At 38.7% G+C, this 17,400-nt stretch overlaps 1 protein-coding gene across 4 annotated transcripts in view; it reads left to right on the top strand.

Annotated features, from left to right (window-relative positions):
• Positions 1-17,400, top strand: part of KCNIP1 (potassium voltage-gated channel interacting protein 1) — a gene marked incomplete at both ends in the record, with an annotated part of 364,640 nt that overhangs the window by 266,449 nt on the left and 80,791 nt on the right. Inside the window, one exon of one of the 4 annotated variants that reach the window (XM_083351525.1) lies at positions 15,900-16,023. The exons of the other annotated variants lie outside the window; for them this stretch is intronic. Within the exon in view, the coding sequence (XP_083207651.1) occupies positions 15,915-16,023 (109 nt within the window). Of the gene's footprint in view, positions 1-15,899; positions 16,024-17,400 lie in introns of those variants that run through there. 4 annotated transcript variants of the gene reach the window in all.

Genomic DNA, 17,400 nt, shown 5'->3' with positions numbered 1-17,400 from the left:
TTTATTTTTTAATTTATTATTTTATTTATTTATTTATTTATTTATTTATTTATTTATTTATTTATTTATTTATTTATTTATTTAATTAATTAATTTTAATCCCATTTATATCCCGCCCTTCTCCGAAGACTCAGGGCGGCTTACAATCTAAGCACAAATCAATGTGCTTAGCAATAGCCTTCATTCTATAGCCTTCATTACAGCACAAATATTTCAATTTTTGCAAGTCTTGCTTTATATTAATATGCTTGCAAAGTAAGTTCTCAGAACTCTGTACCTGCTTATAGATTTCCACTGTATATTTACAATGAGCCAAGTTTATTCATGAATGCATTTTATCAGCTAATTCTTGACATGACAGAAATTGGTTTCAAGTGGTTAAGGCTACAAGGAGAAAATGAGGATGCTAACGCTGCTTGATAAATTAACAGATACTGAAATTCGAGTGCTGACAAATACAAGATGAAGTACTTGAGATGGAATAATTGAAATGATTCCTGCACACTGGTACATTGTATGTGAACTGGTATTATCGTAGAATAGGCAGAAGAAGAAGAAAAAGAGTATAAATAAAGAAGATAACTGAGCAGAAATCATTCTATAGCACATGGACTGGTTGTGGGTAAGCTAGATACACAGAACTCTAATTTGTTGGGGTGTGTTTGTCTTTTCTTACATTTATTTCTATTTTAAATTAAGATTGCATTCTTCTGCAAGAATTAGGCCCACAGATAAGGCTTCTGGATTTGGCATTGCTCCTGGATACTCAGCTTCAGCTGGGAAAGTTGATTTCTTTTCCCGGAGAAAACATACAGAGCTATCACCATGCATGCTTAGTAACACCCCAGTTACATCATTCTAATGCATTTTGCATGGCTCTGCTTTTGATCTGAAGACTGCAGTTAGTTAAAAATGCAGTGTTCCAATTGCTAACAGTTGGGCTTCTGAAGGTCAATATAATTCTCATGTATTTCCAGCTTCTCCGCTTCCTGATTTGTTTGGGGGAACATTGAGACTATTGATGTGGCAAGATTTGTAGCCATGAGCATACTGTGACAGTTTGGCTTTCACATGAGATAACCCATTTATTTATTTATTGTCCATAAGATTCTAGATGGCGTATAACTCTAAAACATAATAAAGCAGTAAAAGACACCAAACATATATATCCTGAAAAGGTAATTCTTCAAACAGATACTGTAAAACTTATAGGGAATCAACATCCACCCTACTCAAGGCCTGGGTTAACAGCTGGGTTTTCAGAGATCACTTGAACATCAGCAAAGAGTGAACCATATCTTGGGCTGGGGACAGTACTGTTCCAGACGGTAGACACCATGACAGAAAAGCATACTTCCTGGGTCCCAACAGGTAGCATGGTTTAATCAAAGAGATCCAGAGTGCACTCATTCTCATTGATCATGACAGGATGGATGAGTACAATCAGAGATAGGCATTCCCTTAAACAAGCAGGTCCTAAGCAATTGAGTTGCATCCAGAAATTAATTGGCAACTAATACACAATTGTACAGTTGTGATATCTCATGCACAAACCAAGGCAGGCTGGATCAGCTTTAGCTTCTGAGGGATCTTCAAGGACAGACTCATATAGATCACATTGCAATAATCTACTCATAAGGCTGTTAGGGCAGGGGTCCCCAACCCCCGGTCCATGGACTAGTACCAGGCCACAGCATGCCAGCAACTGGTCTGCACAAACAAGCAAAGCCCACCTGCAGGATGCAGGCAGCACACAAAACCGTGTCCCCTCTGGTCTGCACTAAAACCTCTTTCCATGTAACTGATGCCTGGTGCCCAAAAGGTTGGGGACCTCTGAGTTAGGGTGTGAGTGGCTGCCTAGAGGACCTCCATATTCATCAACTGATGCAACTGGCACATAAGATGAATCTGTGCAAAGATCCTCTTTGTCAGAGCTGCCACTTTCTCATTAAGCATAAGCTGTAAATCCAAGAAAACCTTCAGATTGCAAACCAATCCCAAATTCAACTTTATTCCACCCAGGATTAAAGATGGAAGATTTCTAGGTTGAAGGGCCCAAAGGCCCACAGACACACAGTCTTTCTAATGTTCAGCTTCAGTTTGTTCCTCTCCACCCAGATCTTCACAGTCTCCAGACACTGGGACAAGACTTCAACAGCATTACTTGATCAGTCTGGGATCAAGATATACAGCTGGCTATCATCAGCACACTGGACCCCAAACTGATGAATGGCATTACCAGGGGATATGGGTAGATGGCAAACAGAAATTCCAGCATTCCTACCGTATTACTATCGGAGGCATGGGGAAGATGGGTAAAAATGAAACATTTGCAGTTGTAGTGCATTGTAGAATCTGCTTGCAAGAGAAATTTTATAGGGAAAGTTTTTATTTTACAGCACTGTGCACTGTTTCATATCAGGCAGGCAGTATTGGTTGGCAATGTCTGAAAGTTTCTATGTCTTTACTAATGCCATGCTGGATCTGGGAAGGCAGCTGCACAATCCCATTAAAAGATAACAGCTGCTGGCAGGAATATCCAACTGGATTTTTGTGAATGCCCCTACAAAATAGGGAGCTCTTTTTCTCTTGATCTGAACCATTGCATAATCACAAACTATGGATTTGTTTTCATTGCTTTGTCATTTTATTTCAGATTCACAGAAGGTCTTTGATTCAAACGATGGAGTAGAACTGGACTATAGCTAAAGACATGTTGCATTCAGGAAGCATCAGGATGAGGCCAGAAAAAGACTTGTATGAAATACTACAGAGTCAGTACTAAACCACCTTATGTACAACTAAAGGCATAAGCACCACTGTTCTTATCCAACAGGAATAAAGCAGATGGAAATAAGCACAGTTTCTGCTATACGGCTGCATGCCAGTTTTGGAATTCTTTAGTTTTAAGACTCGGGGGCTCTGTAGTGGTATAATTTTCAACTTTTTTCTCCATATAGTACGTTCAGTTTTATGTTGTTGTTGTTAGCTGCAAAGTCGTGTCCGACCCATCGCGACCCTATGGACAATGTTCCTCCAGGCCTTCCTGTCCTCTACCATCTTCTGGAGTCCATTTAAGCTCACGCCTACTGCTTCAGTGACTCCATCCAGCCACCTCATTCTCTGTTGTCCCCTTCTTCTCTTGCCCTCAATCTTTCCCAGCATTAGGCTCTTCTCCAGTGAGTCCTTCCTTCTCATTAGATGGCCAAAGTATTTGAGTTTTAGCTTCAGGATCTGGCCTTCTAAAGAGCAGTCAGGGTTGACCTCCTCTAGGACTGACCGTTTAATTGCCTTGCAGTCCAAGGGACTCGCAGGAGTCTTCTCCAGCACCAGAGTTCAAAGGCCTCAATTCTTTGGTGCTCAGCCTTTTTTATGGTCGAACTTTCACATCCATACATTGCAACTGGGAAGACCATAGCCTTGACTATACACACTTTTGTTGACAGGGTGATATCTCTGCTTTTATATTGTTCTGTATATTTGTTACATTACCTTGGGCCAGAAGGAGTCTAATAAATAATATTATAAATTGATACGTTCCTCAGTATTTTCCTATTGGAAAGTCTCATTTCCAAAAGGGCAATCCATTTCCTGAAACAATAATGGCTTGATAAGGTAGGATCAAGAGGATAAGGAACCTTCAAAAGGAATAGGCATGAAATTGAGAATGTTGCAGCAATCTTGTTAGAGTGACCGGCATTAGAAATCATGTTGGATAGCGCTGCTTGCATCTCATTGTAGATATACTAGCTACTATGAATTCCATCATTCCCTTTTACAATCCTTTAAAGCAGGGGTAGGCAACCTCTGCTCTTTTATGACTCATGGACTTCAACTCCCAGAATTCCTGAGCCAGCTTTACTACTGGCTTTAAAGATTTACTTTACTACTCTACTTTAAAGATTTATGTAAAGAATTCAGGCAAATGATACTAAAGTTGAATATTGATGGCAGTCGGAATGCATTAAAAACCCTGTCAGAACTAAAAATCACTCTTTCCTCCTAGAAATCTTGATAGAAAGAATATGAATGCCATTAGTCAAAATTGTTTTACAGAAAGTAGAATTGGAAATGGTGTTCTTTTCAAAGATAGCATCCTTTTTGTTCGGTGCCAGGGGATACAGAGCAGCAAAGAAAGGTATAATATGCTTTTCATAAATTGTTAACATAAACAAAAGAATAACGGACTTACTGAGTTGTAAGGGGTTAAATTTCAAGATTACAAGTCTTAATATAATGTTCAAGAGATTATCCTTATTTTGTACTAAGATAGGGTCAGACTAAAAGCCTTTTAAAGGATCAATAGCCCTAGTATTACATGTCTTCTTTTTGTAATGATTAAACTTTTTTCCGACTTTATTTCCTAGCAACAAATTAATAGTTCTGGTGGGTAATGAAACAGGTCTCTACACATTTTGGAAACCATCTAGAAATGACTGAGTGGCTGGAACAGAGATCTGTTTACCTCAGAGTTTACCAACCTTACAATGCTTTTAATACTTGAATACTATTTTTCCATTATAACGGAAGTTCCCAATAGTACTAAAACAATCATGCTATCCAAAAACAGTTTCACAGAAGCATAGAATTGCAGTGTTTGGAAGGGTCATTCAGATAATTGCCTCCAACTGCTTCCTCTGTGCAAAAATCCAATTTAAAGTATTCTTGACAAATAAGTTTTTAGCTACTTACTACTTCGTGTGCTTACTGCCATGGGAGGAGATATTCCAGGGATGGGGATCAGTAAAATGTAGTGATTCCTCACTGCTGTCATTCTCTAACATCACATACAAAGACTAATGAAATAGCTTAGTAATATTCCAAAGGGATCTGGTATGGAAATGAAACAAATACAGTCAAGAGTTATTTAGGTTAAGAATAGGAATGTAGGATGTGCTTTATGAAAAGTCATATTACTTTGTCCTCTAGTCTACACTGTTTTAAAAATATTCCTGGGAGCCATTTCAAGTTATCATCAAATTCCTATAATCATCCATAATTGTCACTTTGAAGTCAATTAAGTTTGTATTATATTTTTTCCTACTTGGAAACTACTTCTGGATTTTGTGCTTGAAATAGAGAAAAAAATGAAACATTGATTTTGGGATTTGCTGTTTAGATAAGTTTGTTGTTATGGAAATAGCTAATATATATTAAATATGCAAAAGTAAAAAGCTGAAGGTTGTAATGTTATTTTTATTCAGTTGCATAAAAAAGTTACTGGAAGTATATAAAGTTGATCTGGATATTTCACAATGAAATAGAATTGTAAATGACTTACTTACTCTTCAAACGATACCAAAGAGAACTTTGTAGTTTTCGATTTCTTATGTATCTGGGAAACTTTCCAAGCAAAATCCAAATGTGCTTCATAGCTTAAATCTGAGCGTTGTTTGAGAGATAAGGTTTATCTAATAAGTTGCAATTTAGATCATGGGAAGCATCAGTACAAAACCTAAAGATTCTAAGCTTGGGGTGGCATTTATTCTGTTGAAAATTTATGTGGCATCTATAGTAATAGCAGGCAAGATTGTGTTTCTGGATGGAAGATATTACCAACAATGGTGTTCCAGTCCTCCAGGACTGAATGGCTCTATGTCAGTATGCAGGTTTCATTCATTTCCGTTGTAGTGAATGGTCAAATGAGATTCCAGGCTCTCACTGCCTGTCTGAATTTCAGTCTACATTAAAGCCAACTGAGTGATCATAAAGACAGAGAGGTTGTCTAATCTTACTCTATTTCTGATTTGTTGTTGTTGTTAGTTGCGAAGTCGTGTCCAACCCATCGATCCCATGGACAATGTTCCTCCAGGCCTTCCTGTCTCTACCATCTTCTGGAGTCCATTTAAGCTCATGCTTACTGCTTCAGTGACTCCATCCAGCCACCTCATTCTCTGTCGTCCCCTTCTTCTATTGCCCTCAATCTTTCCCAGCATTAGGCTCTTCTCCATTGAGTCCTTCCTTCTCATTAGGTGGCCAAAGTATTTGCATTCTCCTTCTTCACCCACAACAAGAAGCTCTTCAGTTCCTCTTCACTTTCTGCTATTAGAGTGGTATCATTAGAGTGGTATCATCTGCATATCTTAGGTTGTTGATATTTTTCCTGGCAATCTTAATTCTAACTTTTGATTCATCTAGCCCTGCCTTTCTCATGATGTGCTCGGCATATAACTTAAACAGGCAGGGTGACAGTATACATCCTTGCCGGACTCCTTTCCCAATTTTGAACCAATCAGTAGTTCTGTATCCAGTTCTCACTGTTGCTTCTTGACCCGCATATAGGTTTCTCAAGAGACAAATACGATGGTCTTGTACTCCCATCTCTTTAAGACTTTGCCACAGTTTGTTGTGATCCACACAATCAAATGCTTTAGCATAGAAAATGAAACAGAAGTAGATGTTTTTCTGGAACTCCCTAGCTTTTTCCATGATCCAGCGTATGTTGGCAATTTGATCTCTAGTTCCTCTGCCTCTTCGAAATCCTGCCTGTACTTCTGGTAGTTCTCAATCCACTTACTGCTAGAGTCTAGCTTGTAGGATTTTAAGCATAACTTTACAAGCATGTGAAATGAGTGCAATGGTGCGATAGTTTGAACATTCTTTAGCACTGCTTTTCTTTAGAATTGGAATGTAAACTGATCTTTTCCAATCCTGTGGCCACTGTTGAGTTTTCCAAATTTGCTGGCAAATTGAGTGTAGCACTTTTACTGCATCATCTTTTAAGATTTTGAATAGCTCAGCTGGAATACTGTCACCTTCACTAGCTTTGTTGTTGTTCAGCTTTCCTAAGGCCCACTTCACTTCACATTCTAGGATGTCTGGCTTGAGGTCAGTGACCATCTCATCGTGGTTATCAGGGATGTTAAGCTCGTTTTTGTGTAGTTCTTCTGTGTAATTTTGCCACCTCTTCTTAATCTCTTCTGCTTCTGTTAGGTCCCTGCCATTTTGGTCCTTTATCACGCCCATTTTTGCATGAAACGTTCCCTTCATCTCTCTAATTTTCTTGAAGAGATTTCTGGTCCTCCCTATTCTATTGTTTTCTTCTATTTCTTTGCACTGTTCATTTAAGAAGGCATTCTTTTCTCTTCTAGCTATTCTCTGGAATTCTGCATTCAATTGTGTGTACCTTTCTTTTTCTCCTTTGCCTTTTGCTTCCCTACTTTCCTCAGCTATTTGCAAAGCTTCCTCAGAAAGCCATTTTGCTTTCTTGCATTTCTTTTTCTTTGGGATGGTTTTAGTTGCTACCTCTTGTACAATGTTTTGAACCTCCGTCCATAGTTCTTCAGGCACTCTGTCTATCAGATCTAATTCCTTAAATCTATTTGTCACCTCTACTGTATATTCGTCAAGGATATGATTTAGTTTAGTGGCCTAGTGCTTTTCCCTACTTTCTTCAGTTTAAGCCTAAATTTTGCAATGAGAAGCTCATGGTCTGAGCCACAGTCAGCTCCTGGTCTTGTTTTCACTGATTGCATAGAGCTTCTCCATCTTTGGCTGCAGAGCATATAGTCAATCTGATTGCTGTGTTGACCGTCTGGTGATGTCCATGTGTAGAGCCATCTCTTGGGTTGTTGGAAAAGAGTGTTTGCTATGACCATTGTATTCTCTTGACAAAATTCTATCAGCCTGAGCCCTGCTTCATTTTGTACTCCAAGGCCAAACTTGCCTGTTATTCCAGTTAACTTTTGGCTTCCTACTTTAGGATTCCAATTCCCCACGATGATAAGGACATCATTTTTTGGTATTAGTTCTACAAGGTGCTATAGGGCTTCATAGAACTGGTCAATTTTATCCTCTTCAGCACTGGTGGTTGGGGCATAGACCTGGACTACTATGATATTGGATGGCTTGCCTTGGATTCAAACTGAGATCATTCTGTCATTTTGGGGATTGTATCCCAGTATTGCTTTTCCTACTCTTTTATGGACTGTGAAGGCTACTCCATTTCTTCTGAGGGATTCTTGCCCGCAGTAGTATACTTGATGGTCATCTGAATTAAATTCACCCATTCCTGTCCATTTTAGTTCGCTGACATCCTAAGATGTCGATGTTCAGTCTTGTCATCACTTCACGGCATCGGACTTTCCTTTCACCACCAGATACATCCACAGCTGAGCGTCCTTTTGGCTTTGGTCCAGTCGTTTCATTCTTTCTTGTGTTACTAATACTAGCCCTCTGCTCTTCCCCATTAGCATATTGGATGCCTTCCGACCTGAGGGGCTCATCTTCCAGCGTCATATCATTTTGCCTTTTGGTACTGTCCATGGGGTTTCATGGCAAAGATACTGGAGTGGGTTGCCATTTCCTTCTCCAGTGGATCATGTTTTGTCAGAACTCTCTGCTATGACCTTTCCATCTTGGGTGGCCCTGCATGGTATAGCTCATCGCTTCATTGAATTACGCAAGCCCCTTCGCCACGACAAGGCAGTAATCCATGAAGGGGCTATTTCTGATCAAGGCTTTTAAAACGAAGTCAGAAAAAGGTTAGCAGAGTTATATAAAGAGAAATCTAATGTTGTCCTTCTGAGACCTTGATTAAAGTTTGAATTCTGTAATAAGTTGGAAAAGCCCAGACAGGCAAGCAGAAGACTTTTGCTTCCTACTTAGAAGACTGAGTTAGAATTTTAATCTTTGATTTCTGGGTATTTATTTTCTCCATATAAACCTGGTGAGTGTGCAGTTTATATAATCTGTAACTTCTTTACAATAAAGTTGCCTCTGAATTAGGAGCAATCAGTATTTTGTGGTTTGCCCAGAGCTTTATATTATTCTTTATGTGCATTGGGAATCTTTTTAAGTCATTAGCTGTGATTTGAACAACTCTACATTTTATCTCCTTTGCTACTGAAAGGTTTTGCACGTTCCTAGTTAAAGATAAAAGGGAGTTTTATATTCTTGCTTCTTCTTTTTTTTAAAAAAAATCAAGTTTTTTTATTGTCCAAAAAGAAAAGGGTGGGGGAATGCTGATTTTTCCCCTAGCCATTATGCTACATAATGGCATTATGGAGTTTATTTTATTTTATTATCATTTTTTCTCTTTTTGATTTGTCAGAAAAACAAACAGGAGCCCCTGCTTCTCTCACACAGCATATTGTAATTAGGAATATATTGTTAAGTAAGATGCTTCCTAAAAGATAAATGGTGGCAGCAAGAACTACTCAAGAAGCAGAAGGCAGGGCCAGTGTCTAAAGCAGTGATGGCAAACCTTTTACAGACCGAGTGCCCAAATTGCAACCCAAAACCCACGTATTTATCACAAAGTGCCAGGGCCGCATCAACATTTTGGTGCCCTCAAGGGGGGCAGGGAGGCGCCTCTGAGTGCCACCTCAGGCACGCAAAACCTGGGGGCACAAAAATGGGCCGCTGTGCTGCAAGGCACAAAAACGGCCACTGCAGCACTGCGGGGTGCAGATACAAGACGCTGCACAATGGAAGAATGGGGCAGGGCTAGTAAGTATCACATAGGCCCCACCCCATTTGTAGCATGTGCGTGCTCGCAGCCCTGTGCGCACATGCATGCATGTAAAATGGTTCCCCCTACCTTTTCTTCCAGTCCATTAATTGACAATGGTTGGTGACCTCTGCTCTACCACCTCTGCTTGAGCTTGCAAGTTGGCTGTTTTGGCTCCTTTGTGCTGGGCAGGGCTCCTGCTCCAGGTAGTGGTGGTGGCCATATGGACCTGCTGCTGCCGTCAGTGGCACGTGTGCCAACAGAGAGGGCTCTGAGTGCCACCTCTGGCACGCGTGCCATAGTTTCACCACCACTGGTCTAAGGGTTAGGAGACTTCTCAGAGAGGATACCTCTGCCCCAGTGGTGGGATTCAGATGCCACTTCCGGAAGTCCATTCTGGGCCTGAGCAACAAAAAATTAGCTACCGGTTCTGCTGAAATGGTGCGAACTGGCTGAATCCCCCACTGCTCTATCCTATATGTTCATTCGTTCATTCAGGTCACTGTATAGTGACAAGGTGTAATACTGAGAACATTAGAGGTCAGCCTAGAGTTGTTGTTTTCCCCCATAAGTGTGTTTGTGTGTGTGACTGTGTGACTGTGTGTGTGTGTGTGTGTACATCTTTAAGTTTCAGCCATATAGATAAATTACTGCTCTAGGATAGAGCTTGGTTATTGAGGAGAAGCAATGTAGCTGAGTTCAAGCCATATCAAGATCAGAGCTTGCCCAAGTTCCACAATGAGATGGAGCCTAATCTATAACCTGTCACCAAAACGTGTGACTTTATATTTTATGTAACATTTTATTGTTATTTTCTTCTGGCCACTTTTAATTTTAATTTAACGTATTATTGATCCACGGGGTTTTTATTTTCTTCTGGCCACTTTTAATTTAATTTAATATATTATTGATCTATGGGGTTTTTGGGGGGGGAATTTCTTCAAATGATTTGGGGTGGGTGGGAAATCTGAGTAAAGAAGAATGATGCAAGTGGATGATAATACAAACCAGTGGCTGTTCCTAATGCTGACATTCTAAAGATTTTTTTGTAAGCCTGATAATAGTCCCAGAATAATTCATTTGAATAAGATTTATGAAGCTTTATAAAACTTATGGCTAACTTCAGTGATGGCATGTTAGATGTGGAATACCTCAGGGCCAAATTAGTCAGCAATCTGTACACCATTTGACTTCTTTCTTTCATTAATTGACTATGCAAGGGCAGACTATTTAACAGATGTTGCCTTCTGGTTTGGCTCTCATGAATTAGGGTTGGGGATCCCTAGATCTCAAAGTAAAGATTGGAAGGAAGGCAATAAAGCATCATTTTCACTTGTTTATATTAAATAACTCAGTACTTTTAATCTCACTTGTAGTACTCCTCTCCAAAGGAAAGTGTGATAGATTCTCTTCAAGACTTTCTTCTATTTTTTTTCTTTCATTTCCTGAATCTTGTGTATGAATTGTCATTTGGAGGATCAAAAGGACTGAGAAGATACACCAATGAAAACTAATGAAAACCATTTCTCACAAAGAATAACTTTGAATGCATTGTTCATATCCAAATCCACATTATTCATATATGTTATTCATATCCAAATCCAAACAATAACATTATATGCATGTGGTGTGTATGTGGGCACATTTCCAAAATAAAGGTAGAAGGGGTGAAAGCAATCAAAAGTTACCTAGAGACTTGCATTGGCTTTCCTCATTCCCAATCTCTAAATAAATTCTAAACAAAAGGGAACCCTATATGTACGCTAGTAATCAACTTACCACCCTATCTTTGAGAGTAATTTAACATGAAAATCTGGACGATTGCAGGAATTCTACCCATAACTGATTGTTCCTCCTTAGAGCTATCAAATCAACTTCCATTCCTGGAGTATTGTATCAGCAGGGAAGATGATTTATTACTAATGAGGAAATATCAGAAAGAAATTTTAAGTTCTGTAACTCTACACTAGTTATTTATACTGGAGGAAACTTAAATAATAATAATTCTAATTCTATAATTAAGCAGAGTTATTACTCCTTTTTCTGAAATGCTACTAGGTCCTGCAAGGGAAATATAATCTGGAGATACAGATTGTTTTTGTGAGAAATAGGATGGTACTTGATAGAGATAGAGAAGGAGATACGGTCTGTTGTCTTGCAATGGTACTGGGAAGGTTTGAAATATTAAAAACATTTTCAATCAGAGACCACAGTGGGTAGAAAAATGAGTAGACAGCACTACAGGAATAAGGGCTCTGTTGTATCTCCTTAATGTTTCCCATGTCTGTTGTTAACTAGGAAGGATCTGGCTTCACAATTGCACACAGTTCCTGGGTGGGAGTATCAAGAGTAGAAAACAGAATGTAAAATCCATGACACAGCTGACAAATCTGATTCATTTCTTGCGCTCTTCCTCTGCCTGGAAGGAATCAAGCTTCTGAAAAATTGCATGCTCTCAACTGCCAGATGAACTGATACGCCAATACACTTAAAATGGCAATGCCTATTTATTTCTTGCTTGAAGATCATAAGTAACTCAAGTTGGACTCCACAATAAGCATCCTTGAAAAGCTTATTACACTCAAGCTATCTCCTTTAGGACTTCTCCCAACTGAGCAGTCCATTTGAGTTCTTGGGATTAAAGAATGTGATCTCATAGAAAATTGGAATGGCAATCTGATAAATAATGTGAGAAATTGGATGTATTACTATATCAGATGGCACTTCAGAAAACGCTTTCAGTATTTCTTCTTCTAAGGATAACACTTTCATTTTTTTTCTAGATGAATATCTCAGTGTTCTTGAACTTTAGGAAAAGAAAAAAATGTAATCTTTTATTAAGCATTGGTCTGAAATTCAGGTTGGGTAGACATTTTACTTTTCAAGTGATTCAGAAACATTTTAAATAAATTTAAGCTATCCAGTTATACCTAGTTAGGAATGACTTTTATGGCATCACAGAATAGATTTTGAAAACAATAGATGACCATGCTAAGAATCAGGTCTTTTTTTCTCATAGAACACTCAGAACGGAGTTCCGGCACCTTTTTTGGATGGAACCTTGTAGGGTAGGCAAGGTGGGTTGTTTGACATGTGTGAGTTCCGGCACCTTTTTCTTTTACAAAAAAAGCACTGCTAAGAATAAAATAATATTGTGCATGGCTGTCCTTTCATGTCACCACACACAAAATGCATCCCTTCATTTTTAGATTTGGTAGGATTGAGCAACAATATTTGAATAGGAAATTTATACAGTGTTCAATGGAACACTATAGAAATCTTACATTGTTTCTGCTATATGCTAGTTGGAAATGTTGAGAGTTAAAATAGCCAGGAAACAGCAAAAAGGCTTAAATCCACACGAGTGTTAAAGCTGGATTGACAAGATTGACCTTGAAGGGGTGTGTTGGCTATGTAAAATAGCACACAGATGCACAGACATATATTTTCATCATTATTCTTTAATCGTATCATTTCCACTCTGCATTTGCTAATCATATGTAATTTAAGACTGCAGCAATGCTTTAAGTTGGTTTTTCCAAGATTCAATAAATATAATTTGGTTAAAGAAAGAAAGGACATACATGAAGCTATATATGATGACTCCCTGATGTATGAGTTTGTGTAACTAGAAAATCACATTTCCTTCTCCAAGCTCTATATAGTCCTTTCTGTATTATCCAAGGGACATATTTGGGGTTTTTTTAAGAAGAAATTGAGGATAAATTTAAACCAACAAAATTTTGAAATAAATACATGTATACTAACACCAGACCTGTTGACTATATTAAAAAAAACATAACATTTCTAGTATACGTTCAGAATTATGTGAAATGATGTGCAACTCAAAAGTTATAATCTGAAAGGCATATAATAGCATAAAGTAAGCACAACTGTAACTTAACAGAATAACAGTTGGAAGGGACTTTGGAGGTCTTCGAGTCTAACCCCCTGCTCAGGCAGGAAACCATATGCCATTTTGGCAGAGGTTTGCTCTCCAACCTTGTTTCAATTTAGTTTCTGAACATTTTGTTAGCAGACTAGGTAACGTCATCAGCAGCATTTTCTTGTCTTATTTTCCTTATACCATATACCATTTCAGAAAAATGCTTTTCTTAAAAGCCTCCAATGTTAGAGCACCCACAACTTCTGGAGGCAAGTTGTTCCACTGATTAATGTTCTGTCAAGAAATTTCTCCTTTCATTAAGCAAATATGGTTTCCACAAGGAGTAAATAATCAGAAAAAAAATCTGTGTAGAAAAATAAATGATGATGATGATGATGATGGAAAGGACCTTGGAGGTCATCTAGTCCAAACCCCTGCGCAGACAGGAAACCCTATACCATTTCAGAAAAATGGCTCTCCAGTCTCTTCTTAAAAACTTCCAGTTTTGGAGGCATTCACAGCTTCTGGAGGCAGGTTGTTCCACTGATTAATTGTCCTAACTGTCAGGAAATTTCTCCTTAGTTCTACGTTGCTTCTCTCTTTGGTTAGTTTCCATCCATTGCTTCTTGTCTTGCCTTCAGGTGCTTTGAAGAATAGCTTGCCTCCCTCTTCTTTGTGGCAGCCCCTGAGATATTGGAACACCTGCTATCATGTCCCCACTAGTCCTTCTCTTTATTAAATTAGACATATCCAATTCCAGCAACCATTCTTTATATGTTTTAGCTTATCTTTGTTGCTCTTCTCTGTACTCTTTCCAGAGTCTCAACATCCTTTTTACAATGTGGTGACCAAAACTGGATGCAGTATTCCAAGTGTGGCCTTACCAAGGCATTGTAAAGTGGTATTGATACTTCACATGATCTTGATTCTATCCCTCTGTTAATGCAGCCTAGCACTGTGTTGGCTTTTTTGGCAGCTGCAGCACACTGCTGGCTCATATTGAAGTGATTGTTCACTAGGACTCCAAGATCCCTCTCACAGTTGCTACTATTGAGCAAGGTTCCACCTATACTATACCTGTGCATTTGGTTTTTCTTGCCTAAATGTAGAACCTTACTTTTTTCACTCTTGAATTTCATTTTGTTAGATAGTGCCCAGTGTTCAAGTCTGTCCAGATCCTCCTGTATCTTAAGCCTATCTTCTGGAGTGTTGGCTATTCCTGCCAGCTTGGTGTCATCTGCAAATTTGATGAGTTCTCCATCTATCCCCTCATCCAAATCATTTATGAAAATGTTGACGAGCACTGTGCCCAGAACAGAGCCCTGGCACACCCCACTACACACTTCCCTCCATTTAGATGCGGTTCTATTGAGGACCACACACTGACCACCGACATGTTTATTAGTGGAATTGGAATTGGATTGCTGTGTCACATTGTCTTAACATAAATTTACATGAACAAAGACAATTATCAATTCAGCTTCCAGTTCTGTCATCTGAAAGATAGGCTGGATGGAAGACTGGATGTAACCATCTGAAAAATAAAAGACAATGCAAGCAAAAATATCTAATAGGAACAGGGCAGAATTGGGAGCCTTTTCAGATGCTGGATACCCAGTTTTTATAAAAATAAGAATAATTTTAGCAAAGCTGAAATCCAATAAAATTATGGGGAGCTTGCTGAATATCATGTGAGGCTTCAAGGCACAAACTCTGAAATCTTGGATTTCAGCATTTTAAAATGTAAGATCTATTCTGTCCACAGTCCTAAAAAGCTTGTTAATAAGGCTTGGCTTGACTGATGAGGACCTCGTTATTAATCCAGGGCAAAATGCATATGCTTTGACCCATTTTGAGACATGGTAAAATAAGTTAATAAGTTACCATCTCCCTGTTTTTGCATTCATTGACCAGTAATGGAACTGAGTAACTGGATGGCTAGTAGTGGTGTCAGCAGCAAGTGAGACTGAGGTTTTCCTTAGCTCGGTCTTGCAACTTCTTCAGTTTAGCCCTGGGCATATTTGAAGCCCTCGGTTGGACCATCTGCGTATTTCTGAATGGTAGTCTTGAGACTCAGATATCTTACTTGGAACATCAAGAAGAGTACAACAGGGGAGAGGGAATTGGGGAGAGATTTCTTACCACGTCTTCCATCATACAAAGCAGCGAAAGCTAGAAGAAAAAGAGTTAAACAAATAATCCCTAGTGGAAAATAACAGCTCCACCACAGACACTGCTGTGTGACTAGCAACGTGGAGTTTTGTTCTAAATGAGTGATGCAAACTGCTCTGGAGAGGCAGAATGAGAGAATAAATCATCAGTTAAAATATAGAAATGATAAGCCTTAAGAGTGGGTATTAGGGGAGGAGGGGAGGTGGAGGAAGAGGGGAAACAAGGAAAGGGTGAGATTCACACTCCTGCACACACGGAGAGAGGCAGAGGAATGAATGAAGGAAAATGAGGCTTGCACTAACAGAGCAGCAGGAAGAAAGGCATCAAACGGCTGATTTTCCCCCCTGCTTTCAAATCCTGCCTGCCGTTTTCTTAGCATACCAGATTGGTGTGTTACTTTAAAGGATGTGGAGCAAAGGCGAATCGGAAGGGCTCCAGACTTTAGGGATTGTGGTGGTGATTTGTTCCTCTCTGAAACTTTTGCATTACCTTGGACTAATAGACTTGTCAGATGGTAAGAGACTCTACAAGTTTTATCGGTCCTCAGAACTTGATGCAGTTGTTTGTGTATGTGTGTGCATGTGAATATATAATTAATATCATCTAGTGTAATGTTATAACGTGCTGAGATTTCAGCCGTATGCCTTCTCCCTGGGAGTAAAGCACATTGAAATCCTGAGTTTAGATTCATAGTATTGTGGCATGAATTTGTTTTTTTTGGGGGGAGGGGAATAATCAGTTTTATTTTTATATATCCTTCCAACTGAATTCTGCAGTACTGGATTTTGTTTTGTGCTTTTTGCAGGCTTCTGATATATAAGTGTCATCCTCTTTACATTACAATTTACTACCCTGAGTTCTTGTTTAGTGGAATATGCCTCACTTGGGATGTCTGTACATCACTGAACTTTAGGACGCAGTGTTTGACTGAGAGAAGTATTAGTGATGGCTTAACTGCCTGGATCTAGGTATGTTTTCTTCCCAAGTATGTCTCAGTCAGTTCTGGAGGACATGCCTCTTAAAAAGTACAAAAGGTGATGAGAAAGACGATGAGGAGGATAAGGAGGAGGACAAAGAACATTTTAACAAATTAGCATTAGAAATAATACAGAAACTTTTACATTAAATAAATTTTCCCTCCCTTTTTAAAAATGTTGGATGTTAGTTTGTTGTTTGTTTAAATGGTATTTAGCAGCCATGTTCTATATTCCCAATAAACACATTCCCATGAGGCTTTAAAAACAACAGTAGGTATCTATTGACAAGTTCGTGCTTAAAATTAAAGTAAATTTATCTAGAGAAATCTTTGAACTTTTGTTCCTGAATTTATAAGGTGTCAAGCAAGAATTAAATATAAAACAGAGATATAGATGATTTCTTGGTAATCAGTTACTGAGAAATGTGTTCTATCATCTATCATGTGAACGAGGACCTCTCTCTTATATAAACTATTATTCTGTCTCTATCTAGAGTTTTTAAACCTTGCCTTGGACACCAAAGAAATAGCAAGGTTACCCTATATTCTTTTCTTTTTTAAAAATCTCGATATTAAGTAAATTGTTCACAAATCTTTAAGCATTAGTACTATAAACATGAATGCAGATCATTTGACCCTGATATGAAATTAAATCTAACAAGAAACCTACCAAATGGAAAGGCTAATAATAACATAGATGCCATGAAGAAAGGGACTCACCTCGGTGGACTCTGAAGGAAAACAAAACTGTGGGGGATTCCACAGCAGCTTATGTTTGGAATACCATCCTATGAGTGCAAGTCTTTTGTTTCCCCCCCTCTGCTTTATGGTAAATTTATGGTAAATCCATCTGTGAACTTCTATGGTGACCTGGAAGATAAATCAGTTGTCAATAACCTGTTCTGATATAAATCC

Source organism: Vipera ursinii (assembly GCF_947247035.1).
Source record: "Vipera ursinii genome assembly, chromosome: 2".
In the NCBI taxonomy this organism is placed as follows: Eukaryota; Metazoa; Chordata; class Lepidosauria; order Squamata; family Viperidae; genus Vipera; species Vipera ursinii.
The sequence above is the reverse complement of the archived record's forward strand: the minus strand, read 5'-3'. Positions and strand labels throughout refer to the sequence as shown.